Source organism: Gossypium hirsutum, chromosome A05 (assembly GCF_007990345.1).
Source record: "Gossypium hirsutum isolate 1008001.06 chromosome A05, Gossypium_hirsutum_v2.1, whole genome shotgun sequence".
In the NCBI taxonomy this organism is placed as follows: Eukaryota; Viridiplantae; Streptophyta; class Magnoliopsida; order Malvales; family Malvaceae; genus Gossypium; species Gossypium hirsutum.
Genome location: NC_053428.1, coordinates 8953387 through 8979603, shown reverse-complemented (window position 1 = coordinate 8979603; position 26217 = coordinate 8953387). Strand labels below are relative to the sequence as shown.

Genomic DNA, 26217 nt, shown 5'->3' with positions numbered 1-26217 from the left:
GAGCGATTTATTATGCTCAACTGCTATTGAATGCGCTCTTCATATCCATTTTCTTGTAATAGAATCCTTTCATTAAAAGCTTCACCATCAATTTTGATGGGTATAACCTCTCTATTTAATAACCCATTAAACAAATTTTCACTAACATTTTTATAACACGAGTACATGGAGAGGAGGATCTCAAGATTATCGGGTTTGGCTCTCGAGACTTAAATTCAGTCCGAATTCAACAAATCTGCTCGAAAACAGCTCAAAACTTGTTAGAATTGCACACGAGACCCCAACTTGCAGATACCGAGATTCAAACTCAGCAAAGCTTCGAGTTTGTGTACTTGTCAAGTTGAATACAATATTGATTCTCGAATTTAGATGAGCGTTGGATATGAATATAACAACAAGTGTAAGCATCCCGGACCCAGAACAATGTTTAACTTTTCTTTACATCAAAGCTATATTGCCTACAATTTCAACATCATAAACAAATCCAGGGTTCCCCAAAGGTTATGAAACATAAGGTATGGATAAATGATAGGGATTAAAGTGTACTCCAAGAAAATATATAACACTTGGTCATTGGAAGAATATTTCGTCTACAATGGAGTATTAAAAATGAGCCTGTGATGTATTCAACATAAACTATCGAAACTTTAAATATTTTTCTACAAAGAAATCTTATCCTATACATGATTGTGCATCCATCATCTACTACAGAGTTTAGTACATAGCTGTTGAACCTGCGAAGTGCTTTCACCTGATAAATTGTAGATGCTGCTTTTACCATTGCTTATGCATGTTAAGTTCAGTTGATTCTGGTATTCAATTGACTGCAATAAAATTAGCGAATATATCGATAAACCGTGCATTTCAACTAGCGATAACGGTATAGAAACAATGAACATTGAACCGTGCCCATATGCAAAATTTATCATGAACAAGAAAATATTAGTTAAACTTAGTAAAGGATGGCGAGTGCCTTGATGAAAAGAAAAAGGTCAAAGGGCAGCATCAAGTGATATTTCACATTCAATATGGCAGTTGGTTGTGTATGTGATGATTCCCCATGCATTAGATCAAAATGTGTTTTCTCATAAAGAATCTCAACAAGTCATTTGTTTAACATTTTATTAAGACCTTTTGGTTTAATCTGGTCGAGAAGGAATAATAATTAAGAAACTAAACTGATAAGACATAAGTAAACGAAGAGAGCAGCACAACTCACCTCACAATACGCTTGCTGTGATTTGCAGTTCCATAACTTGGTCGGGACACAACTCATATAATGACACCAAGAACATTGATCATTCAAATTAACCCCTCGAAAGAGCAGGATAAGGCCAAAAGTGAATCTAGAAAGAAAAGAAAAATAAATAACGAAACTGGTGTTTAAGGTATATGCCTAGTAATAAAGAATTCACATTAACTCGTCAGTCACAACAATTAATAATGTCTTCCCTAGGTGATTGTTCGTCATGAAGTTTGGAGAAGAATCGATTTAAAAATCAATCATGTACATTTACAAAGCAATAGCCTATTTCGATCATGAATAGCGTAATTATATACTACATATACAAGCTTTCTTGAATTCAAAACAAAGGTTTCCAGGTACTTACCCGAGAACCAATAGTATCATAGAGACAAGCCACAGGATGTACTGGTATGGCTTGTGTTTAGGTTTATTAGAAGTTACAATGTATCCCGTAGGAATATGTTTCTTGCTAACGTATCCAAACTGGGGACGGATTAGAAACACAAAACCAAGGAGAAACCCGGAAATAAATCCCCCGATATGAGCAAAGTTATCCACGTGTGGGAGGAGTCCCACAGCTAGATTTATTACAACAATAAAAATGAGAGTCAACAGCGCTGCCAACTGCAGAAAGACAAAACCAAAAGTGTAAGATAATTTGCTAAGGGATGTACCAGATTCTGAAGAATGAAATAACAGCAGGAATCTTACGCGCCTTATTTGCATAGATTGTCCAGTTTGTGATGAGTTCTGAAAGCATGCTACCTAGTAAACCAAAAAGTGCACCAGAGGCACCAACAGATATGCCAGCTTGAATAAAAAGAGCTGACATCAGACTCCCACCAAAACCAGCAAACAGATAAAGTAACCCGATTCTCACTGCAGAAAGATGTTAAAGAGGAATTAGGATCAAATACCTTCAAACTAGTGAAACAACTTTTCAGTAGGTAAATTGCAAGCATTTCTCAAAGAAAGTGCAGAGCTTTTTCCATCCTTATCTAACCATTATCCTACAACAATGCTGATTTTCGAAGAAGGAAAGGGCATTTAGAAAGTATAGCACATTGCAAAACAATGTGACCTTTATCAACCAAGTGCAGAAAGTTCCTTCAACCACTTGGCAGCAATGTAGAATGCATTGTGTTTGTAATCTAAGTTTCTTCATTCACATCCTTCACTTCTAAAACTTTGCATTGTGATCTCACAGAAATTAACAACAATAACGAGCAAACACACGTATGTAATTGTCATCACTATGTCGAATTAAATATTAAGGGATTAGCCATGTTTTATTTTACTGCAAAGCTAATTAACTCAATGCAGAAATTGGCAAAAATTAAGATAATAAAGCTATGTACTGATATTTTCTAAGGCCTAATATGACCACTCAACAGTTCTACACAAATACTACAGTAGAAAAAAGAAATTTGTTCTGACACATGTGGATACAAGGAAAATGAGTTAAAATTATGACCGGTTTAGTGCGTGATCTAGGAAAGTTAGTCATAGAAATCTACCAGAGTCTCGATTTTGTAAAGAATGGTTACATGATATGAGGGTGTATTTAGTTCAGAAAATGTCATAAAGGTCAATGTTATCAACAGGACAAAGTTTAAGCTGGAATAATATGCATACCGAATCCAAATTCTTGCTCGAGCCGAATTCCAATGAATAGGAGACTCAACATATTGGCAAGTATGTGGAAAACACCGGCATGCAACCATATACAAGAAATCAAACGCCATGCCTGATGTTTATGGACAACTTTGATTACATCCAGGGCACCCATTTTCTCTAATCTGAAGAAGGAAAAAAAAGAAAGAAAAAGCATATTAGGACAAGTCAACAGTGAACTCATAATAATCATAGAGATGTATTTTCCTAGCTAAAGTAGCCTACATATATATAGTCAACAGCTTCAAAGAGATCATCCTGTAAAATAATTTGTTTACTATATGACCTTTCAAGATTATAGCTAAAGCAGAAAATTGTAAAAACTGATCAAAAATTTCATTCTAAAAGTAGATTATAATATATCATGACTGACCATAGATTTCATATATTAATCTGTATAAATCCAGCTCTACCTATTTTAGAATTGACAGACCGATTAAGGCAGTCCCAAAAATCTAAACTGTTCTCTTTATTACTTCAAATTTCCCCCATACTCATTCTCTAGGAGCTGAATTAATGTTCATTTCCGAAAAATGGCTTTTACATTAGTTATCTTTACGTATTCCCACCATATGATCATGATTTTCATCTGCTACGTATCAACCTTTAAACCACCAAGATTGAATTTTTTGCACAATCCCCCCTCCCCCAAAAAAAAACCAAAAAACCAAAGATTCCCTAAAAAGCTTATAATTTGACTTACGTATCAGCTGAAGGGCCAAGGAGAGGGTTCTCTTTCATTGGCTGAAAAGAGAACCTTCCCAAGAACCGACCCACGCAAGAAGACGAGTGCTTGGGGCAGTTGTTAATAAACATGGAGATTAGGAAAACGACTACGTTAGCTATTACAAAGCCTGGGATCAGCCAAGGCACCCAATTTTTGAACGGCATATAATCAATCAACCCTCGACCTTGCCGTCCTCGCCCGTGGCTGTGCCTCAGACCCTCCTCCAGCGCCTGCTGCTGCTGCCTCCCCTGCCCATCAGTCGGCGGAGACGATGCGGATGGCTGTGGTGGTGATGATGCTGATGTGGCATGCCCTTGTCCCACCGGATGCACCACATTGTCTACTTTCTTTGGATTCGTCACCTTGATTTCGATCCTAGAATCCATTCCCATTCAAAAACACCTCCAAGAAGGAAACGAAGAACCTTTTTTTTTTTAATTTATTTCACTACAAACAAACAAACAAAAAACATATGGGGATTTTCTTTTTCACTATTTTGGGATACTTGTATTTGGTTTTTAGTTAAAGGATGAACCAAAGAGAAAGCAAAAGCAAACAAACATAACGCGACTTCCCAATGTTTAAATGTTGTTTTAGTATTGTTGGAATTTGAATGATTCTGCTTTTTTTTTTCTTTCCCCAAAGGGTTCCTTGGTTTTCTGACATGACACGGATTCTCTCTACCTCTTCATTTCTGTCTCTCAGTTTCTGGTTTTTATTGTTTTTTTTTCTTTATTTTATGTTTTCTCATTTTTAATGCTTTCGGAACTATACAGTTGGTTTTATTTCGGTATAAGTTTTCATGGCCTCGCTTTCGCTAGCTAATTCTTCTTATAATTTTGGGTAAATTATAAAAGTAATCACTCAACCTTTGGTTCTATTTTGGTCACTCAACTATTATTTTTTTTAATTTAATTACTCAACTTTTTAAAATTAAATATTTTAGTCATTCTCCCGTTATTAAGTTGGAATAGAAAGCTGGTCTGGACTTTTTCATTGACCTAATAACAAATTTAACCCTCTAATATTTGCATATTTTATCAATTTCATTATAAAATAGAAAATTCAACAAAATTAGCAATCAATGTTTATAAAATTTACCATTTTAGTTCTAACTTTGTAAACATTGAGAGCTAAATTTATTGAATTTTTTTAGAACTCGAACTAAAATGACCAATTTTTAAAATATTGAAGGCAAAATTTATTAAATTTTTTAAATCTAATATTTAATTGATAGATTATGTAAACATTATAGGGTTAAATTTATTATCAAGCCAACTTTCCATCACTCATCCAACTCAACTAACAAGACAATAATTATATTATTTAATTTCAGAAAATTAAGGGATTAAATAAATAATAATAAATGAGTTACTAAAATAAAACCAAGAGAATAATTTACCTTAAATAATTTAGTTAAATAATAGATATATTGTTAATTGAGTATTTGATTAATTAACCTCACATGTGAATCAAACATAAATAAAAAGTTGTAAAGTTATTAAACAATCAAACTTCCAAAAAAAATTATATAATTTTTTAAATTTATTTTAAAATAAAAATAATCAGTTACCTAAAGATCTAAAATTGGTTAAATTGAACACAACCAAAATCTAGTTAATAAATTGATTTACATTTTTATTACTTTTATCAATATTTGTTTTTTAAATCATTGCTTTTTTAAAATTTCTTTTCCCACATAAAATCTAATTAATATTTTTACATAATTAATATAATTACAAATTTTGTTGTGAAAATTTACATGCTCTTTCTTATTTTTTAAGCTAACTTTTTTATATATTCATTTTGAATTTTCTTTTATATATTTTTAGAATCAATGTTAAATTGACAGAATATATAAACATTAAAGCCTTATTTAATTATTATATCAATCACAATTATGTATAATTAACCAGAAACAATATTGTTAAGATTTAATTGTACTTAATTGTTCACTTTAAAAAATAATAGTGATTAAATTATTCAATTTTTTTAAGAATGATTAATTTACTCAATATCAAAATTAAGAAAAATAGAAGAGATGTTCTTGCCTTTCATTTTATTAGCTAATACTTGTTTAAAATAGGAGAGAGAGAGTATACCTCTTATTTGGCATCTAAATAACATATGTTCAAATCCTATCATCCCATGATCTTTATCGTATTGATGAAAAATTTATTGTTTTTATTTTTTTATTTTTTTTGTTATGAGAATTAAATCATGTTTATTAAATGGACCAAATACAACTCTTAACAATTTGAGATTCTCTAAGTTGCTGGTCATGATAATCAAGTAATAGTTTAGGGAAAAGACCAAGAGGTAGAACAATTGATGAATAATCTTAAATTAAATGAGGGTGCAATTAATGTTGAAGTTGTTGACTTTTAATTTTAAGAGGTTTGTGAAAGAGAAATATTATAATTTATCAATAAAAACATGTCGAAAAAAAGTAAAATGATTGATACGTTACAAGTGTAACAAGAGTATTTCTAGTATACAAATGTTATTGGAAAAAGTAAAATGATTGATGCGTTACAAGTAAGAGAAGATTAGAATGGAGAAGAATAAATAATCTCTTGAATATCTCAAATAATGTAGTGTAGAGCGGTAATTATAGAGTAAAAATAAATTATTCAATGAAAATTAAAAAAAAACAATATTAATAGTAATCGAATTAATACTCGATTAATATATGTTTTTAAAAATTGAATGAAACTTTTCTTTGCATATAAAAAATTATCAAACAATTTTGTTATTACACTGAAACTAAATTAAGGTTGGAATTAAATATAATGGTAAAATTATTTTATGTCACATGAATTAAACATTGTTTTAAAATAATAATGAAACTTCAACCCTCAAAAACAATAAGGAAAGTATAATGTTTGAAAATCATATATAGCCGTAGATTATGTTGTTAGTGAGAACTTATCTGCCTTTGAATTTTTTATATTTCTAGTATACAAATGTTACAAAATTTAATAAATTAATATCTGTCATGTAAATTTATCAATAATAATTTAATAATAAAATTGGATGCAGAAGCGTATTTAAATCTATTGGTTCCTTAAATTTTTTCGAATCTTCCAAATTAATGCATAAGAAATTTAAAGAAAATTCACTCTCTCTTTTCTAAAGATTTCTAAAGATGGGATGTTAGAAAAATTATCTCGTGTGTAAATTGGGGTCTATAACCTTAATATATAAATTTTACACATTAACTATAATTTCTAATCAGCCCATCATTAATTAAAAATTAGATACTAGAGTATTTACACATATTTGGCTCATATTTTATTTAATAATTAAAATCCAATAAACCTTAATAAATTTAATTAACTTTTAATTTAGGCTAACATTTCATGATAGTAAATAATAACATGTAATTGATCTTATTATATGTCTATATTTTTCTAACAACAAAAACTTAAAAAACCCGATAAAGGTGAATAAATCAGAACTTTCAATATATTTAAAGAAATTGAGTGGCTACTTTAATATCACTGATTTGATATAGAAAATTATATATGTATATAGACATATGGTTAACATAATCTTTTGAGGAGAAAGTTAGGTTGGGAGTTATGTAAAAATAAAATAAAAATTATATGGCTCTGCAGTATATGATTTTCGAGGTTTTAATCTTTATATAGAAATATTTATCTATATTAAAGAAAATATATGTAATTGAATCTTTGTTTCTTGTGATTGGTTGGAACAGATGTCCTTAAATTGATAGTATTAAATTTCTCTCGGTGATGTTATTTTGATAATTATTTATTGTAACAAATATTTGGTGCTAGTTGATGGTTTAGATTTTTAACATAAATTATACAGAAATATTATGGTGTATTTTCGAAATTAAGTTTGTGTTTGCCCTTTAAAATCATCTCAGGTTGACACGTGCTGGGACCATGATTTTGGAAGATTTAATTTAGGAAAGTTGACAACATATTGAAGACAAAAGAAATGGTAATAAACAAGTAGATAGTTTTTGACTTCTCAACTCCTCAAATCTTGGTCGGTTTTTGTAATTGTTAATTTAAAGATTTTCAAACATACTATAATTACAGGCATTCATCAAGAATTATAAATAATTTTAAATATGTCATATATGATCATAAAACTATTTTAAAAAAATTCAACATGCGATTATTAAAATCCATAAAAGAAAGAAAGCAGTGATGGAGACATTTTGCTAATAGTTACAAGTATTCCTTATCAAAAAATTATAGAAAATTTGTGTACTACCACTTCTTCAACGCTACAATTTTAGTTGCCAGAAAGAGAAAGCCTTCTTGTCTACCAAAATCAATTCTATTCTGACTTTGAGTTACTTTAATTATTTTTTTCTGATTCATTTGTGATTTTTTTTTATTTTAAAAAAAGAACCCCGAATGAATCACACCAATCTATATTTCATATAGTAAAATTGTATATTATTAAAATTTTTAATTTAGACTCTCATAATATAATTTTTTTAAAATTTTAATCTCTTTTTTGAAAATTTATATATTTTTTTCGATTTCATATTACAAAATTTCTGATTTTTCTTCCTTTTGGTTACTTTTGCACATATGTAAACTGTAAAAATTATACTTGCAAATTGATAAATAATTGAAAGAGACTAAAGATAAAGCCCACAGGATTGAAAGCTGCTCTTTTCCTCAATTTTGGACGAAAACAAAGAGCTTAAGACCCCAATTTTGGATGGAGTCTAAAGCAAATTGGCCCAATCAAATCCAAGGTCTCATTGTTAGGCTTAATTTATAAGATTAATGATCTCAATTGGAAACCATATATTCTAAATCAGTCCTCTAATTTTCTTTTGATGAAGTCGATACCCTTTAATTCACACTGACTCAGAATAGAGATAACTACTTTTTCTTTTTTCCCGGCAAAGGCATAATAATATATAGAATTTTTCCTTTAATAACATTTAATTCAGTACCAAAAATTCTTGAATGGTTCAAAAATCCTTAATTGCTTTTCAAGCAATTCCATTTCACGACTTTCCAGATTCTGCCTATGCTTTTCCTCTGTGTATACAATCTCTTCACACACATGAATAAAATCTATTTTGAATTAACCATCATATTGGTATGAGCAGTGAAACGTTAATGGAGAAACCGATGAGTGGAAAATTTCGATGCAGAACCCAGTCCTGGTACATTGTTTTGGCTTCTTTCCTTTTGTGGTTCACACTGTACATGTGTTATTTGTATTCTTCATCTGTAACATTTCGCAAGAGGGGACATAGTTTCGTAGCCAACAACCATACGGGTTTTTTAGATTCATCCCAGTCTTTTCATGTTGTTGATAGAGATGATGAAACTCAAGATCCTTCTCATGTAGAAGATATTGATATTGTAGATAATGTTGTTGACGATGATGAAACCGAAACTGACGAGGATAAAACTACTGAGTTTTCCGACATCGAAGAAGTTAATCAGGTCATTGATTCCATGTTGTCTGAAGATCAGAACGACACCGACACAGATTCTGCCAAAGATAACGAAGATGTAACAAGTAATGAAGAGGTTAACAATATGGCTGAAGATGATAAACCTGTTGTTCGATCTTCAGCGCAAGACAAAAGAAAGGAAGGTCGTTCGACCAAACAAAGAAAAGGGACAAATGTTTCAGAACGACAAAGGGACAAGAAGTCTGAGGAGGATCAAGAAAGAAGAAAGGAAGATCGTGTGGTAAAACAAAAAGAGCCTGCAAATGTTTTAGAACGACAAAGGGGGAGAACGTTGAAGATCAAGCAGCTAAACGGAAAGGGGCGGCAAATCTTTTGGAACGACAAAGGGAGAGAATGTTGAAGATCAAACGGCAAAACGACAAGGGAATGCTGATGTTTCAGAACGACAAAGGGAAGACAATCCTGAGGATCAACCTGTTGAAAAAATGTTACCGGCTGTTAAGAGCCAAACCGAAAGGCCTCAACGTCCCAGGAGAAGAGAAAGGAATAAACCTGCGGATTCATTGGATCCTGTCATGGAGAAAAGGATAAAGAAAGTTGTTGCGGAACCAAGAAGACAAAATCCAGTACAAGTTGGATCGGATTCATGTTCGGGGCGGTATATATATATTCATAATCTTCCTAGGAAATTTAACCAAGATTTACTCGAAAACTGCCGCTCGCTTAGTTTCTGGACAGATATGTGTGAATGTGCGTCGAATCTAGGCCTAGGTGCCCGTCTTTCTAATGATGAAAAGCTTGATTCAAACTCAGGTTGGTTTGCTACAAACCAGTTCTTACTAGAAGTCATTTTCCACAACAGGATGAAGCAGTACAAGTGCTTGACTAAAGATCCATTGGTTGCTTCAGCAATCTATGTTCCGTATTATGCCGGCCTTGATGTTGGCCGTTACCTTTGGGATCCTGATGGGTTCATGAGGGACTATGATGCACTTAATCTTGTCAAGTGGCTTGCATCTAGACCTGAATGGAAAAGAATGTGGGGAGAGACCATTTCTTGGTTGCAGGAAGGATTAATTGGGATTTCAGGAGAGACCCGAAAAACGAGTCTGATTGGGGCAATGAGCTTCTGAATTTTGATGAATCGAGGAACATGACGATGTTGGTACTCGAGTCGAGTCCATGGAACTACAATGACTTTGCGATACCGTATCCAACATATTTCCATCCTTCAAGAGATGACGCTGTGTTTCAATGGCAGAACAAGATGAGAAGACTGAAACGACGATTCTTGTTCTCTTTCGCAGGTGCACGACGGCCTGGTCGCCACGAATCTATCCGCAATGAGCTCATCGAACAGTGTCTTGCTTCAAGAAGGAGATGCAGGTTCCTTGAATGTGATAAAACGCAGAAGTGCCACAAGCCAGCTAACGTGATGAGATTGTTTCAAAATTCCATCTTCTGTTTACAACCACCAGGAGATTCCTACACCAGGAGGTCAATATTTGATTCAATTATAGCTGGTTGTATCCCAGTTTTCTTCCATCCAGGTTCAGCTTATGTTCAATATATATGGCATTTCCCCAGGGATTACAATAAATACTCGGTGATGATACCGGAAAGTGATGTTAAAACCGGGAAAGCCAACATTGAAAGAATATTAACAAGAGTTTCTAGAGACAGAAGAGTAGCTATGAAGGATGAAATTATAAAGATGATCCCAAAGGTGATATATGCAGATCCATCATCAAGATTGGGGGAAATTGAAGATGCATTTGATCTAACAATTAAGGGTATTCTTGACAGAGTTGAGACAGTGAGGAATCAAATGAATGAAGGGAGATTAGTGAATTATGACTTTGAGGAAGAAGAGTCTTGGAAGTATTTTGCTATTGGGAAACTTGGGCCCCATGAATGGGATACTTATTTCTCCAGAAAAATTGGGAAACATGGCCCTTGAATTTGATCCTAATTTCCCTTAATTTTTTTAAGAAAGAAAATCAAATTTAACTGGCGAATATCAAGTAGGGAGAGGTACTAGCAATGAAACTAGAGGAAGAAACAAAGAGGAATTTTATTTTAATTATTGTAAATAGTAGTAGTACCAATTTAGATTCTGTAATTATTGGAGATTATTGTTATCTATGAACTCCAAAAGTCTTTTTTTTTATTTCATTAATTAGAGTTTTGAAAATTTACTAGTTCAGTAAGATGGCAAATACAGTGGAATGTGACAAAGGGTAACTTGTAGAGGGAAAATCATAGAAATCGGAGTTAAACTCAATTGAATCAAAGCAAGCATTCATGAAGAACAATGACAATAATAAGAATCTTCAAGAAACAGTGGATTTGGGGGACAAAGAGCACAGTACTTGATCTGTTTAAAACAATGACAAAATCTAGGGCAATTTGAACGTTATTGAAATTTGCCCAAGTTCCATGCATTATCAGAAATTTCTCCAGTAACAGATATTTTGAAGCAAGAGAAAAAGGTGTTTTAGTTTAGCATCGGGTGCTTTGTGCCATAAACTGAAATCAAACATACACATACCATGATAAAAGGAAAAAAAAAACTTCATGTTCTGCAAAATCGGAATGTCGTAAAAGGAAATAAAGGCTATTTGCATTTCTCAACTAAGAAAGTTTCGCACTGTTTTCAGAGATAATGAATTGTTCCTCATCTAAAGAGATCCTTGAAATGTGAATTTAGAAACAGAGGGAAGCGGAGTTGATGCTAAAATACGTATCAAAAATGGGCCAAGCTGTATACGAGAATCCATGCCAACTGAAAAGGAAAAGATGGTTTTGTTAGCTATAAACATGAGAATGTTATGCAAAACTGTCATTTGAACATGAAAGAAATAATGAAAAGTTAAACAAGTACCAGAAAGAGAGTCATTGAAGCAAAAAGCCCTTCTTGGAGAAGGGCTGCATGACCACCGAATTCTTCTTCATCGATCTTCAGTATCATTGCATAATAGCCATATATAATACCAGTGGATATGGCCAGAAAACTGCAAGCATTATAACAACATCAAATAATTGAGTAAAGGTTCAGCAAAGAATAAGAACTAAAAAAAGGCAGGACAACGACAAATACTACTACTATTGCTTATTGAATGAATTCTTCAAAAACACTGGGCGGATGTCAAGACATTCAAGATACTGGAAGCTGGCAGCATAAAACCCTCAACAAAACTGGTAAGCTAGCTTTAAAAATCGTTGGCACATGAAGACAACATCATAGTCCTTTCAGATATTCAAAGAAACGGGATGGTGACATAAGACATTGCATAATCCATAAATGCAAGTAGAAAAGTTATGTATTTAACTTATCGATTTCAAAACCCCAATGACAGATACTGCATTCAAAATTTTCTCACTACCTTCTAGGAAATATATATCAAAGCAAACCTGGGATATGCACATGAACTAAAACACACTCTGGTATAGTTTTAGCAAAGCAATTTATTTATCCTTTGTCAGTCTGATAGCTTAAGAGAATGTTCAAACCCTTATTTTACACCCAAGTCAATAGCTAAAAATTATTGGCGATTAATCCTCAGCCAATCTAAAATTTTGTCAACGGAAAGCAATAGTTCCAGCTAATTACACTAGTATAAATTCCAAAAGCCCAATACACTAGGTTCCTGCTATATGCAGCGTCATACCATGAGCATACCTCATATCACAATATGGCATCTACATAACTTGTGAACTCACTTAACTTGGTACAGTGCTATATGCAGGGTCATACCATGAGCACACCGCATATCACAATATGACATCTACATAACTAGTGAACTCATTGAACTTGGTACAGATTGAACAATCCGATACAAATCCGAAGCGTTGTCAATTTACTAATGCATGCAACCTGAATCTAAGAACTTACATGAAGATCCAAATGCCTCCAACCACTGGGATTGCTCCCCATAACAAGCCACAGAAAAGAGCTACAACTTGTCGAATCCAATGCAATACATCTCCTAATTGATCCTGCACCAACAATCAACCAAAACCCATCATAATTTTCTTTTTCGAAAACTCATGATCATCCAATTAACCCCCACTCCCCCAATTTAACAGGAAAAGCAAAAACCCATTAAATTAAACTACTTCCAGAACTAAATAAACTCAATTAAGAGCATAATTAAAGTATAAATGACTATAATTACAGCTTACTGTTAAGAGTATCTGAGTCAAATTAATAGTGAAACTTTTAAATAAAGTCAACAAAATTAACGAACAAAAAGGAAGAAGAAGAAGAAGATTAACCTTGTCCCAAGAAGCTTCTGGATCTAATAACTTAGCGAATTTGAACGGAGAGAAGTGACCGTTTTCGTGCTGTTGATGTTGCTGTGAATTCAATTTAACTGATTTCGATTCTTTCATAGTCAATTTTTTAAAAACAAATACAAATTTAGTACAAGTAAAATAAAGAAACCAGATTTTGATTAATTTGAGGTTAAACTTGAAGAAGGATTTTGGATGGGAAAGAATATTTAAAATTTTCGAAATGCTTCAATGTTGATCTAAAAGGAAGAGTAGATTGGATGTCGTGAAGAAGAAAGTGGTAGAAGATTATCAATATTTTCTTTTTAATTTTCCACGATACTTTATTTCTTCTATCACTGCACTGCACGTGATGCAGTTTTTTTCTTTCGCTTCAGATCTATTTTATGTTTTTTTTTGGACAATTACGTTACTAACCTTATTAATTATATAATAAAAATAGTTAAAGATAAAATATTAAAAATTGATCAAGTCGTCTATTGGTAATCATCGTTATAGAAAAAAAATTTGAAAGGAAGAATTCTATGTTCTTCAAAGTCAATGGGTGAAGGACAATCTAAATCAAGAATATGATAGATAGTGGGACGAAGTATCCCGAGTATGTCGACCATGAGAGAATTAAAGCCACTTGAACTAACTCATGGACAGTTTTATTGGCAGTTAAATGTGTACAAAGGAAAGACAAAAGCTCAAACGATGCACTGAGAAAAAAGGTAATCTCGTAATACATTTCCGAATTCAGATAAATCTGTCGTTGAATAACTCAATGCAAGCATAACCGGCTTGCAATCCGACTCAATGATCATTTATCGTACCCTTCTTCTTTCAGCCACGACAAGGCCTCAGGTATGTCTATGAGTTCAGCCGTGGTGGACAGGAAACTCCCCGGACAAAAGGCCCCGAGTGAGCCCGGATAATAGCAGCAAAAGACGAACCTCTCTGATCATTAGGGACTGCTGCATCTATATAGCACTTAAGCTAGTCCGCTGCAGGTCTAACCCAATGCTCGCTGCTCATGCCACCTACAGCAGCATGCTGCTGCGTTCCGTCGCCAACTCTCTGGGCATCAGACTAATCTTGTAAAAATTGATCAGCGGCTGAAATGATAGAATGAAAAGAGGCAACATTACCTTTCCGAACGAGAAGGTTACTATGCAACCATAAGCTCCAGGCAATATTCATCAGTCGACATCGAGAACCCACAACAGGAATGGCTAAAATATTGTTGAAAAAAGAAACGGCCGTTAACGAGTCATTCCTACCTCCCCCCAAACTTCCATGGCAATCGGGCAAATATAGCAGTACGTGCTCAACAGTTTCAAATATAGCAGTACATGCTCAACAGTTTCAACCGTTGTAAGCAACGCCACCAAAAATCAACAATCACCACCTTTGTAGGGACTTTTATGTTCCACAAACTGTTCCACGGTCCATTAACTGCCAAATTCATAATAATAGACATGGTATTTAAAAGGCAGCACATACCCCGATTTTACCTCATACTCTCCCGAACGAGTGAAGTGCCAAATTAAAATTAATTTAAAATATTAAAATCTTGTATTAATAAGCACAGCCAAAATATGATGAAACGATCGAAACACACTAGTAGTTTGTGTATGAGCATTAATATTTTGTATTTTTTTCTACACCAATTATATAAATATAACTATTTATATTATATTTAAGTTTCTAATTAAATTAATATTATGAATCAACTGTCTCCAAAATCAAAGTTACAATAATAAGAAATAAATAAGAGTGTATAAGACACTTAAATTTTTACAAATAACTACTTTAAACATTATCATATAATTAAAAACTTACCTTTTCTGTGTTTAAATTTTAATTTATTTAAAATAATGAATAACTTAAAAAGTTTTTTTTTCAAAATTTTAAGTTTTAATTTATTTTTTAGATATTATTATTTAAAAAAATATTTTAAAAGAAGATTTTTTTCACCACAGACTATGAGGAAGAGTAGTAATTTAATATTTCAAACATGAATATATATATTTATCAATTAAATATTAGATTATGACACATTTACAATTTGGATAAAAGTTTTTTATTTGAAAAAATATTTATAAAAAATAAATGAAGTTTTATTTGAAATAATAAAATAAAAAATTTGAAAATCTTGTGTTTTATATAAACTAAAACAAATATTTTTAATATTTAAATTCACTGCAAAATTGAGTTAACAGATGAAAAAAGAAAAGAAAAGAAAAAAGCTATATGGAGTGTAGAGATGGGCCAAGTTCTTCAGCCCAACTTTCTAGACCGATGTATACCCATTCAGGAGGCGTGAAGCACAAACGCCAGTTTGACTTTGACCCAAAATTCAAATATATTTCATCTCGGATTCTCCACGAAGAGCGTGAGCTTTTACTACATCATCCCATAAAAAATATCATAAAATAAAAAAAGAAGGATAGTATTTATAAAATACCGCCTTTGAAACCCCCCTTATCGGACTAAAATTACAGAGCCTACCCTCCTCTTCTTCTTCTTCACTCTAAAATATTTTATCAATTCTCAAAACCCGATTTCCCTTTCTCTATTCGTCCCTTTGCTTCGATTCGCTGAACAAATAACGATTCAATTGAGCTTTTAAGTTGAATTCTTGAACAATTTTAAAAAGGAATTTACAATATGGGAAGTCCAAAGAAAGATCAGAATAAAGGGTTTTTCTCAGCGATGACCTCGGGTTTATCTTTGTTTGGCAACGCCATGCACAGATCTGTCAACGGGTAAATTCCCTTTTTCTACTTAGGACTTTTTTCTTTTTCCCTTCATTGAATTGGATGAGATTGTTCAATTAAGTATCAACTCCATAATTGATTGTTCGAATTACACGATGTTTTTTAAAAAAAAATCAAATTTTGTTCCAGGATTTGTTAGTTTGGGTGATTTGACATTTTTTTTATTTGGTTCATTATTTAATTGCAATGTACATCGTTTTTTAAACTAAAATAACGCGGTTCGTCTGGAAATAGTTTGCCAAAAACTTGTGGGTTTCTTTGGCAATTAATATGGTGTTGTTTTAGTTCATTTGAATGCATAAAATTCCAAATTAAATAGGTTGAATTTAATTTTGCTCTTTTTTAACAAAAAGTTGTTTAAAATTGAACAACAAAAGAGTTGGTTTTGCACTTGATTTCATGTTTACGATTCTTCCTTGACTCTTTTGCTTTTTTTACTTGTATGCAATGCAATGGTTATTGAAATCTACTTTTTTACTTGTTTCATACAATATTCCTCAGCTCAATTCTACTTCTTTTTCTTTAGGGAAGTCAATCCAGTTATGTAATCATTTCTTTTTTTAAACAAGAGGGCTATGTCAAATATTATATACTATCAACTTGAAGTATTTGATTTCCTAGTTTTGTTTATTTACGTGTCTAGAGGGAATATCTATTGATTTTACAGGTTTGTATTTCTTAAATTTTGTCTGTAAATTGTGTCCTTTGCAGGTCCCCCCCCCCCAAACTTCACTTTTCCTAGCGTCCTCCTGTTTGGGGAAACTCAGTCTGTTTCTTGCGTGTTTTTTTTCTTTTTTTTTCATTTCCCCCCTTCTTAGTGTAGCCTTTCAAATAGGACGCCTAAAGGTTGTTAATGGAAGTCATGGTTGATTACTGCTTAGGAAACTTAGATGGTTTCTGGGCAAGTTGTCAAAAATTCTCACTAATCAAAAGCTTCATCTGGGCTATTAAGAGCGCTGATTGAATAAATCTTTTCAGTTTCTATGTATGCTTAGGTGTAGAAGCTTCAGTTAGTAATATACTGCCTCTTGTGTTTGGAAACTTCATAATTCATGTTATAGTTTAATCGTAAAGCATGCTTTTGTGGACTTCATGAGAAAGGTGATCAGATCGTCCATTTGGTTTATTTTATAACTTTAGAAGTGTCTTGCACAATTTATTTGCTTACCTCTTGTCATTGTGAATTATAGGAATAATTGGTATGCTTTGATTCCTTTTACCTTTTAGTTTCAATTCTAATGAAGTTTCTTATTTGCCTGTTATGAAGGAGGCATTATATGTTTTTCTTTTTACCATGGCTTTCAGGTTACTTGGTTATGAAGGGGTAGAAGTCATAAATCCAGAAGGAGGAAAAGAAGATGCTGAGGAGGAAGCTCATAGAGGAAGATGGAAGCAGGAGGTATGCATCTTTAACCGTGTTATTTAGATCTCTCTTTTATAGACCAATTCAACAGATGCTCTTGTTTTTGCTTTGCTCTCTCTATCTCTGGGAACTTTTAAGAATAGTTAATTGTACTTGTAACCTTTTCTTACGGGCAATGGAGATCAAGAGAGACATTCGTTAATTTCACTAGTTTTAGAAGCTGATAATTTGACAACTCTTTTCTTTATTATTATTATTATTAGGAGCGAGAGAGCTACTGGAAAATGATGCACAAATATATAGGTTCAGATGTTACATCAATGGTGACTCTTCCTGTCCTCATATTTGAACCAATGACTATGCTTCAAAAAATTGCTGAGGTTTGTTTAACTTTGCAGAGGTTTGTTACTTGGTATGCAGTATTTTTCTTTTTCAATATGTGATATTCCAGGCCTTTTACAGTTGATGGAATACTCCTACTTATTGGACCAAGCAGACGAATGTGAGGACCCCTATCTCCGGCTGGTATACGCCTGTGAGTATGCTTTATCAATTTTAATTAATTAATGAGGTAAGTACTAGTTTTAGTTTCCAACTAATGGAATTCCTGATCCTGTACAGCATCATGGGCTATATCTGTGTACCATGCCTACCAACGTACATGGAAACCTTTTAATCCTATTATTGGGGAAACATATGAGATGGTTAATCATGGAGGGATTACATTCATTTCTGAACAGGTTACTTTTGAGTTATTTGATTATTTTAAGCATGCTTTCTTTCTTTTTTTAATGTTTCTGGTCGCTACTTAGTGCCTAGCGGTTCCTATGCCTTCCTCTCCACTCTCTTTCTTGTTCCAAAAGCAACACTGGATCACATATGTTCAGTTTTATCAGTTTGAGCTCATCCAAAGTTTTCTTTATTTATTATATTATCATTTCAGGTCAGTCATCATCCTCCAATGAGTGCTGGGCATGCTGAAAATGAACATTTTACTTATGATGTCACATCAAAGTTAAAGACAAAATTTTTAGGAAATTCTCTTGATGTTTATCCTGTTGGAAGGTAATACTCGTGCTGTTATCTGTAACCCATCTTTTCCCCTTATGTCTTCTTGTTTTTCTGGTATAATGGTTAATGTCTATTGGAAGGTAATACTCATGTCTGTTATTCTTTGCAGAACACGTGTTACTCTTAAAAGAGATGGGGTCGTTTTAGATTTGGTGCCTCCTCCTACAAAGGTTAACAATCTGATTTTTGGACGAACTTGGGTTGATTCACCAGGAGAGATGATCATGACGAATTTGACTACTGGGGACAAAGTTGTGCTTTATTTTCAACCATGTGGCTGGTTTGGGTATTGTTAACAACTTGATACTATCTTTTAGACTAGTTTAAGCATTTGCTTTTTTTTTATAAGCAGTGTACTTTCACATGGAACTGAAGGTAATAGCATTATTATATCTGGGATTTTCTAAAATGAGTGCCCTGAGATGAAATTTGATTTGAAGGTTTGACTTGCACCACGTTGTGTTCCGATGTCATCCACTCTTGTACTCTCTGTCTCTGATGAGGCTTCTACGTGTGCAAAATGGCACTCTTAATTTATTTATTCGTGCAATTCATGCCAGTCAGATACGTACATTTTATATAATTGATTGGTCCATTTCCCCCTAAATCTATTTCTACAATTATATGTGTTTCTGGTATGCTCACTTTTACATCAGTTGCATCTGGCTACTGATTACTGTCGAACTGGAGGTTGATTTATGGTCTATGGCATTATTTCATTGCAGAGCTGGTCGTTATGAAGTGGATGGTTATGTTTATAATGCTGCTGAGGAACCTAAAATATTGATGACAGGGAAGTGGAATGAGTCAATGAGTTATCAGCCATGTGATATGGAAGGAGAACCTCTTCAGGGCACAGAATTGAAAGAGGTTCTTTCTTAGACCTTCCTTACCATACAATAGTGGCCATCTGCTTTATTTAACCTATTCTTTACAGTGTGGAATGGGTGCATCTTTTTCATTCTCCTAGGTAATTATGCATTGTGACATCAGGTTTTTATTTTCCTCTGTAAATATCTATGGTGATGGCTGGCTATCTTCTATATTGTATAAATCCTTGAAATACTTCTTGATGCATTTCATGTTTAATGTTTGGTTGGCTGGCTTTTTGTTTTGTCAAAGCCTTTGAGTCTTCATGCATTTACCTTAATGTTATAAATGCGAAATTCAACCCTGATAATTTTACCCTACATTAAATCTCATCAAGAGAGTCGTGACCAGTGAACTAATTGTATTTATGACTTCTTTATTATTATTTTTGGTCTGTAGGTGTGGCATGTTGCTGATACTCCAAAAAACGACAAATTCCAGTTTACATATTTTGCACACAAAATAAATAGCTTTGACACTGCCCTAAGAAGTTGCTAGCATCAGACTCTCGTCTCCGGCCTGATAGATTTGCACTTGAGAAGGGTGATTTATCCAAGGCCGGTTCTGAGAAGAGCAGGTCTCTCTCTCTCTCTCTCTCTCTCTCTCTCTCTCTCTCTCTCTCTCTCACACACACACACACGAAAAAAGAAAAAAAAAGACGCTTAACAGTTTTTTGCATACATCGAAAATGTCAACTTCTGAAATGGAATTGAAGGGTTTGTAGCAATTAGTACATGTCTCCGTCTTGCTTCATTTAATGAAATACCAGAAACTAGATCTTAGTCTATAACCATGCACTATTCTTATCTAATCTCACATTGTCAATGCCATTTAAAATACGAACCTGGCACCCTATGGTGATGCAACAATACTTGCAGGTATACTTTTGATGTCAATACCTTGATCAACAGATGCATAAGCTTCCTTAAGGGTTGTAGTTCTGAGAATTTTGTAAGATGAACTCTCCATCTGGGTTGACCATCCACAAATGTTCAAAGCAAAATAAATATAGGAGGGGCTCTTCAACAGGAAGTTGCTTTCTTTGTACCTTGATCAGGAAGAAATGAAAATAATGAATGCAGTGGAAGATATTAAACTTTATTCTTTATTTTCTCTTCAGACCCTTCTATTAATTCCTTGTATGGTTAAATTAAAAAGAAATGCTATAGATCATTGAATTACGTATTTAGAATGTTTACTTGCCTCTCATAGTGTTCAGAACATCAAATCTTACAATGTCAAGATAATTTGTACCTTTTGCTAATTTTTACAGGTTGGAAGAGAGGCAGAGAGCGGAAAAGAGGACACGAGAAGGCAAGGGACATCAGTTTACTCCTAGATGGTTTGATTTGACAGATGAAATCTCAGCCACACCATGGGGTGACCTGGAAATCTATAGTTTCAATGGCAAATACACTGAGCATCGGGCTACTGTAGATAGCTCAGACAGCATTGATGAGGTTGACATGGCTTCAATCGAGTTCAACCCATGGCAGTATGGTAACTTGTCAACTGAATAGGTATTGGTGTTTTAATGTATACTTCTAAAACTTCGCAGTTAGTAACCGTTTGGTGTTATATGCTAGAAGCAATATGTTGTTGGCATGCGTGCAGTGTACCGCATTCCATAATCCCATCATAATCACCCCTGGGGAAATTTGAAACTGTTTCAGAACACTTTTTCATCACTTCTCTTCCAAATTTCTCAAGAAACTTGTGTTTTTCATAAACATAGCGGATGACAGCATATGACTAGCATTAGAATAGATGGATAGAAAGGATATGCTCTTTTGCTGGGTTCTACTTTCCGAGATGATCCGGGTAACTGTCTTGGAAATTTCATGGCAATCTTGCAGATTTAAATTTCTGTACATATTTACAATCATGGGGTATATCTACCAGATGGCATTTTGAAGTATTTATAGTTCCTACTCGCTGGGATTGTGTTGTTTGCTTTAGTAATTGACATGATGATAAAGCAACTTTAGTCATAACTTGGCTTTTTGCATGGTTGTTTTCGTTGATGTGCCCAAACCATGTACAAAAAAAAAATGCATGCTGGAATTTGCCATTATCCAGGATTTGATTCTAAACTCGTAAGCTTGTATAGGTTCATATGTTGGTGGGTTTTGTTATACTGTTGTTATTTTGTACCATCTTGAGGAGACCCAATTAATATGCACACTTTTCTTGTTCATCTGGTCATCATCCAAAATAATTTTGCATCCAACGTTGCCTTTGACCCCAAAACCACACCCGATAGCTCTGACCATTTTTAAGGTTTTCCATTGCAGTTTAATCGACTAAGTTGCGTCCCATTTTTTCAACATTTTTTTTTAATTTTGCCTTTCACTAAAGGTGTTAGTTAAACCGCTTAAAGTTGATCCAAATCCTAGCATATCAAATAATAATATAACAAATAAATAAGTAAAAAGTGTACCCAAATAATATATATAACAAATAAATAAAGAATTGCACTATAGAGGAAGTTGTTAAATATATGTCCTAGTGAAGTTAAAAATTTGGGTTGTTTCTCAATTTTGTAATTCCTTGGAGATTAGAGTTTAGTCACAAGAAAAGATAATTGATGATTGGAACAACAACCCATTAGCCTCCAAACCTATTCTCTAATTGGTTCGTTACTTTTACAGATTCCCAATTTGCTTTGAATTTTGTGGAGCTTTCTTTTTCTTCTTTCCAATTTCGATTAGCTTTTCTTGGAGCGAATGGAAAGAAAAGTAGGTTTTTTTTTCAAAAAAAAAAATACCTTGGATTCTAAGAGTGATTATATTTCTTTAGTTTTGACATTTGAGTTTCAAATGAATTATTAGTATTTTAAGAGTGATTATTAGGTGGGATGAATTACCAAAGCTAAATCTGGGATCCTTACCATCTAATTACATCAAAAATAATTAAAGTTTCTTTAATTTTCGTAAATTATGTAATGTTAGGAAATGTATGGTGAAAGGTGAAATGAAACAGAATTGGTCATCTAATCAAACCTCACACCATTTTCATTGACCATCAATATTCCATCAGCTTTGGTCATTGCTTTTACGTCAAGAAATGCCACACTTGCTTCTAAATTCTTCTTCTCTCATATCTCTATCTTTATATATAATTCCCTTTTTTTATGCCCTTCTCTCTATCTCTATATATATATTCAGCAGCTTGTCGTCTAACATGCTGCCATTCAGCATACTCATCAAGTAAACAACACAACTTTTGCCAAGGGTTTTAATAATATTTCAATATTAAAAGAAGGATGCTAAGTTGAGTAAAAAAGCGGGTCCGTTCAAGTGTAATTCAATTATTCTATCTTAATGAAATTTTATTTGTGTTGGTAAAATCTTATCAATTGTCACATAATATTAGATATAATATTTGAAATTATTATTTTAAATAAGATTGATTACTCCATTTAACTTTTTTAATCCAAATTTAACTTTAATAATTAAATTAATATAAGCAAAATTTTTAAAACCAAAAGAGTAAAGTATTTATTAATGTCACCTCATCAAGTTTATCACAATTCTCAGAAAGGAAAATAAGCAAAATGTGTTAATTGTTAAATAATAATATCCAATCTGCATGTATAATTTTTATATTTGAAGCAGTGATTAGAGTTTTTATTTAACACTTAAATATCATAAATTTAAATCGTATCATCTTCCCACTCTTTTAATATAGTAATGATTAAAAAATGACAAAAATTAAATATGTTAATGCTTTTATAAGTATAATACATTTCTTTTTTTTAACATTGTAATAATATTGATTATACTTATAAAATAATTTATATGTATTTAATTAATAATAATGTAATATATAGATATATGGGTTCATTATATTTAATTTAAAAAGCACATTTAATTAATTTATATTTTTATAAAAGATTTATTTCATTATTTAAAACAATATTTTGATTTAATATTATTATTTATAGTGTAAGTGTAAATTATGTGAGTATTCTTTGACCATTGTGGTATGTATAAATGTATCAAAAAATTGTAATGATAACACAATATTCTTTTCTTTATTTTGCCAAAACCTTGCAATATAATATATATGTACATTATAGAGTATATCATAAATCGTGAATAAATTGACACTTATTTACAGGGTAAGTGTGAATTTAAAGTATAAGTTGTATATACATAATAGATGTTGTTATATAAAAAATAATATATAAATAACTTTAAACTATAATCTTTAAAATAATAAATTTTGAGAAATTTATTTATAATGTAAGTGTGAATTATGTGAATACTATCTAATCAGTTAAGTGTTTGAAATAGAGACTAATACACACCAAAAAATATAATGTAAACACATTTAGATAGATATATACTTGTTTTATTAAATTCAACAAAAATGCATCGTTGTTCTAGAGTAACGAAAATTTGTATAAGAAAAATATTTAAAAAGTCAAATCGTTTATAAAAAATGTAAATATAGATAAAATTGAAACATATTATTTTAACCATGATCCGGCTGATTCATCTGGACATACACATGCAAATACAAACGAATAGCTGCTTCTATCTTGTGCTTAAGAATATGTGCTTTATTATCATAATGAACAACTAATATATACACTTTTAAAGATAAACTTATCATGGCATTGTCACATGAATTGTTTTTAATAATGTGGATTTAAACTAATTTTTATTATTCAATTTTTTTTTGATATTTTATTAAGTTAAAAGTCATAGATTCATATAATACAAATTTAATTATGAAATTACTCTAATACCTTTTTTATATATAAATTAAATTAATTTTTTATGTTTTATATAATAAATCATAACAAAAGTTAGAATCCCAAACATTGCAACTAAAATACCAATTACTTTTTATCTAAATTGCGGCCATTGTTCTTTTCTCCTCCATTCTAATAGTTTTACATGTTCCACAAGGAAAACAATTACAGGACAACAAGTATTGCCATTCAAATCTCTTGCCTTGTAGTGACAACACGAATTTTGTCCTCAACTAATAAAAAGTAAACAAGTTACTCATAAATGTTTTCAGTAAGGTTCAATTTGGTAACAATTTTTATATTGAGATTAATTTTTTTATTTATTTAAGTCAATTTACGAATTTAGTAATAGTATTCATATCGGGATTTGAATTTTTTATTATCTAAGTTAATTTTTAAATTTGACAATTGTTCTTATGTTGAAGCCTATACTTGATAATTGTTTCTACATCGGGATCTAAACTTTAGAGTTTTCAATGAAATATCAATGAGTAATTTGGATAAGAAAAAAGTTTAGACTTCAACGTGGGATGATTGTCAAGTTTATGAAATAATTTGGATAAAAAAAATTTCAAACCATAATATAAAAGTAATTGCTAAATTTAAAGACTAATTTTAAAAAAATATTTTAATTTTAATATAAAAATAATTATCAAATTCAATGCGAAAACTCTTTTTATTAATATATTAAATTCATCCAATTAATTATTGAAAAAATAAATCCATGAATAAAACATTTAATTTATGGAAGGCATGCATAAAGGTGTAAGGAAAAATTTTCTTAGTTTAATTGGTTACACCTACTACATCCTTTGTAGCTCTATGAAAGAAAGAAAGAAAAAGTAAATCATTTTTATTTTAATCACATTTCCTAATTAATCGCTCTTTCTGCACGTCCCACCAAGTGTCCTCCCATAGCTCTCTCCTAAATTGTTTTTTTTTTTCGTTATTCAATAAATTTTTTTTTAGGGTCCATAAGTGGTGTAGGACCCGCCACGATTTCCCCAACCCTTATCCTCGAATTTAACGGACGCTCCCCCCCCCCTGCCTTTTCGGATTCCGCAAGTAAACCACGCCGTCAACGTTGAAATTTGACGGAATTTCCTATTTCACCGTCAGAAGGCCCCCAAGCCATTTGGATTTCAAAAAATTAAGAACAAAAAAAAAAAAAACCCAGCCACAACGTTGTTGATAACATGGACTAAAAAGCGACCAATGATAGCCTCCCATTTACCACGTAGGATTATTGTGCATTTTCCGACCTGGCATTTGGCTTTTGTTTAAAAAAAAAGACATGATCTCAAATTTATTTTTTAAGAAGTTAGATAACGTTTTTTTTCTTTTTCTTTTTTAAATAGTTAGGTAACATTTTTTCATGTTAATGCATTAAGTATTAGATTAATATTTATTACATTAAGTGTGTATTTTTTTAAATTTTACAAGTAGACTTGAATAATTGTCATTGTCTCATATTTTATTATATTTTATAGAATACTTGTTATTATATTAACGTTGCGTGTAGAGTTTAAAAATTCTAATATATACAAAATATTTTTTAAAAATCCTAATGTATACAAAATATTTTTTCTTATATTTATGTTTAAATTTTAATATATTATAATATTTATTTGTTTTTTTTATGGAATTACTTACTGTATTTATGATAAGTAAAAAAAATATAATATAAAACGTATACCTAACTTATTAGAATTGATTTTAGAAAAAATATTTGGTAAATTTTTAATGATATTTAAAAATTCCAAATGTATATAAACTATAATAAAAATTTTTTAAAAATATATAAAATAAATAGGATACCAGTAAATTTACAATTCTATTTGTGGTACTAAAAAAATATAATACCAATATACCAAATATTGAGGCTTATTTTAATACTTAAAAAAATCATTAAGGGAAGGGAATAAATAAATGTGTTCCCAAAAAACAAAGAAGAAATATATGGTCTAGATCTGTTACGCACGTGATGATTAGCTTCTTCATCGTCTTCCTTTTTACTATTC

General features: G+C 31.8%; 3 protein-coding genes, 1 long non-coding RNA gene and 1 pseudogene across 4 annotated transcripts; 2 read left to right on the top strand and 3 right to left on the bottom strand.

Annotated features, from left to right (window-relative positions):
• Positions 1 to 356: 356 nt before the first annotated feature.
• On the bottom strand, positions 357 to 4405 carry LOC107959119 (RHOMBOID-like protein 1). The gene is made up of 6 exons (XM_016895096.2): positions 3624 to 4405; positions 2882 to 3045; positions 1962 to 2125; positions 1611 to 1870; positions 1220 to 1346; positions 357 to 824 (listed from the first exon to the last, which is right to left on the bottom strand). The coding sequence occupies exons 1-6, from the start codon at positions 4037 to 4039 to the stop codon at positions 699 to 701; spliced, it is 1257 nt and encodes a 418-aa protein (XP_016750585.1). The 5' UTR covers positions 4040 to 4405; the 3' UTR covers positions 357 to 698.
• Positions 4406 to 8610: 4205 nt separating this feature from the next.
• LOC121228848 (xyloglucan galactosyltransferase KATAMARI1 homolog) lies at positions 8611 to 11247 on the top strand (annotated as a pseudogene).
• A 421-nt stretch (positions 11248 to 11668) lies between these two features.
• On the bottom strand, positions 11669 to 13719 carry LOC121229306 (respirasome Complex Assembly Factor 1). Its single transcript, XM_041113217.1, has 4 exons — positions 13351 to 13719; positions 12968 to 13071; positions 11957 to 12086; positions 11669 to 11857 (listed from the first exon to the last, which is right to left on the bottom strand). Exons 1-4 carry the CDS (start codon positions 13465 to 13467, stop codon positions 11819 to 11821), a joined length of 390 nt encoding a protein of 129 aa, XP_040969151.1. The 5' UTR covers positions 13468 to 13719; the 3' UTR covers positions 11669 to 11818.
• Positions 13720 to 13996: 277 nt separating this feature from the next.
• On the bottom strand, positions 13997 to 14781 carry LOC121229305 (uncharacterized). The gene is made up of 2 exons (XR_005927035.1): positions 14499 to 14781; positions 13997 to 14427 (listed from the first exon to the last, which is right to left on the bottom strand). It is a non-coding gene; the product is annotated as an uncharacterized lncRNA (long non-coding RNA).
• Positions 14782 to 15745: 964 nt separating this feature from the next.
• Positions 15746 to 21352, top strand: LOC107959123 (oxysterol-binding protein-related protein 3C). The gene is given in 11 exon segments (XM_041113216.1): positions 15746 to 16118; positions 17436 to 17529; positions 17757 to 17873; positions 17956 to 18028; positions 18115 to 18233; positions 18437 to 18558; positions 18674 to 18850; positions 19290 to 19434; positions 19834 to 19912; positions 19915 to 20011; positions 20708 to 21352. Coding segments are annotated over 11 exon segments (1368 nt in total). The 5' UTR covers positions 15746 to 16020; the 3' UTR covers positions 20955 to 21352.
• Positions 21353 to 26217: the final 4865 nt, after the last annotated feature.

Coding starts and splice junctions, on each gene's coding strand:
- LOC107959119 (XM_016895096.2), bottom strand. CDS start 4,039: ATGGGAATGGATTCTAGGATCGAAATCAAGGTGACGAATCCAAAGAAA. Junction 1,871..1,961: donor GGACAATCTATGCAAATAAG/GCGCGTAAGATT, acceptor GTCTTTCTGCAG/TTGGCAGCGCTGTTGACTCT. Junction 825..1,219: donor CACAGCAAGCGTATTGTGAG/GTGAGTTGTGCT, acceptor ATTTTATTGCAG/TCAATTGAATACCAGAATCA.
- LOC121229306 (XM_041113217.1), bottom strand. CDS start 13,467: ATGAAAGAATCGAAATCAGTTAAATTGAATTCACAGCAACATCAACAG. Junction 12,087..12,967: donor GGAGGCATTTGGATCTTCAT/GTAAGTTCTTAG, acceptor TAATGCTTGCAG/TTTTCTGGCCATATCCACTG. Junction 11,858..11,956: donor CTTCAATGACTCTCTTTCTG/GTACTTGTTTAA, acceptor TTTCCTTTTCAG/TTGGCATGGATTCTCGTATA.